At 36.7% G+C, this 1,634-nt stretch overlaps 1 protein-coding gene across 7 annotated transcripts in view; it reads right to left on the bottom strand.

The window, feature by feature from the left end:
- Positions 1-1,634, bottom strand: part of LOC106879504 (nicotinamide riboside kinase 1) — a 62,627-nt gene that overhangs the window by 6,375 nt on the left and 54,618 nt on the right. For 6 of the 7 annotated variants that reach the window (XR_008265310.1, XM_014929112.2, XM_052972149.1 and 3 more), the window contains one exon: positions 1,340-1,411. The exons of the other annotated variant lie outside the window; for it this stretch is intronic. Coding sequence is in view for 5 of the 6 variants with exons in the window: in XM_014929112.2 (XP_014784598.1) it covers positions 1,340-1,411 (72 nt within the window). In the remaining variant the exon portion in view is untranslated. The remainder of the gene's footprint in view (positions 1-1,339; positions 1,412-1,634) is intronic. 7 annotated transcript variants of the gene reach the window in all.

The raw sequence follows: 1,634 nt of genomic DNA, 5'->3' as shown, positions 1-1,634 counted from the left end.
ATACACACGCACACACACCGGGTGGTGAAAAAATGGGTATACACTTCACAATTTAAAAGAAAATAACTAATAAATGAAGCATAAATAAAAATAATTGTCTCAATATAAAAGAAGGTCACTCAGAGAATGCAAACCTCCATCAAGGCAACATCAATATCCTATCAACGATTAGCCAGAGATGATTTTTGAAATGAGAATATCTGAAATAAACTCGATTGCTCTCACAAACGAAAATACTAAAATTGAACCCAATGACTCTAAAAATTAAGTAAAAAAAAACAGGAAAAATAATCCAGAATCCTTATCCGGTACCGGATCGATCCCAAAATCTAATCATTTCATACCAAACATCCCTGAAAGTTTCATTCGAATCTATCCAATGGTTCTTGAGATATCTTGTCCGTGGATAAACAAACACAACTGAAAAACAATACCTCCACTTTAGTGAAGGTGGTGTTAATAATATTAAATGAAATAATAAAAAAGTGTTCTGGACAGGTTCGGGGAATGTTACATAGTTGTTGGAAACCAGGAAACCAGTGCAAACTTTTACAAAGTTAAATACACTAAAATAAAAATAAATTACAAACTGTAAACCTACAGAGGCCACCCTCTATGTGTGTGTATATAGTTCAAAATTGTACAAAAGCCAAAAGACAGAGATAGGTGAGGAAACAACAGACAAGGTGTATCAGTTTGATGGTCAGGAAAGTCTTTGATATCTTGAGCCTATGTTCTTCTACAGAAGGAAATGTGGAGAGAGGCAATAAAACAGAGAAAGAGAAAAAAATGTGTTTGGATTAGTGGTTGCACACATTCAATTATATATTCTTATATTCTTTTATTTGTTTCAGTCGTTTGACTGCAGCCATGCTGGAGCACCGCCTTTAGTTGAACAAACCAACACCAGAACTTATTCTTTGTAAGCCGAGTATACTTATTCTATCGACCTCTTTTGCCAAACTGCTAAGTTTTGGGGATGTAAACACACCAACATTGGTTGTCAAGCAATGGTGGGGGACCACTAAGACGCACACACATATAGATATATACGACGGGCTTCTTTCAGTTTCCGTCTATCAAGTCCACTCACAAGGCTTTGGTCAGCCCTAGGCTATAGTAGAAGACACGTGTCCAAGGTGCCATGCAGTGGAACTGAACCCAGAACCATGTGGTTCGGAAGCAAGCTTCTTACCACACAGCCATGCCTGCATCTATATTACATACATATACGCACACACACAGACACACACATGCAGATATATGTTTTGTTTGAAATTCTATTCTAAAGCAATAGATTTTAGGTAGAAACCTCAACAAATGAAAGATCATTGTTTACCTTCTTCTTTCCATACAGACATCTTTTGAGACAGTGAGGAAATATTTCCTGTCGAACATTTCACTCAGGGGTCTAGAAATAAAACAAAATAAGATGAGATACTGGTTTGTGTACCACTCTCTCTCTCTCTCTCCAGCCTTCCCCATCATCTACTCTCTCTCTCCCATACATACTACACACATGCATGCATACATACAAACATATATACACGAAGAGAATACACATCATCATCATTCAACATCCATTGTCTATGCTAGCATGGGTTGCATGGATGTATATATATATATATATATAT

This window comes from Octopus bimaculoides, chromosome 12 (assembly GCF_001194135.2).
Source record: "Octopus bimaculoides isolate UCB-OBI-ISO-001 chromosome 12, ASM119413v2, whole genome shotgun sequence".
Taxonomy (NCBI): domain Eukaryota; kingdom Metazoa; phylum Mollusca; class Cephalopoda; order Octopoda; family Octopodidae; genus Octopus; species Octopus bimaculoides.
Note: the sequence above shows the minus strand (reverse complement) of the source record. Positions and strands in the feature narration are given on the sequence as shown.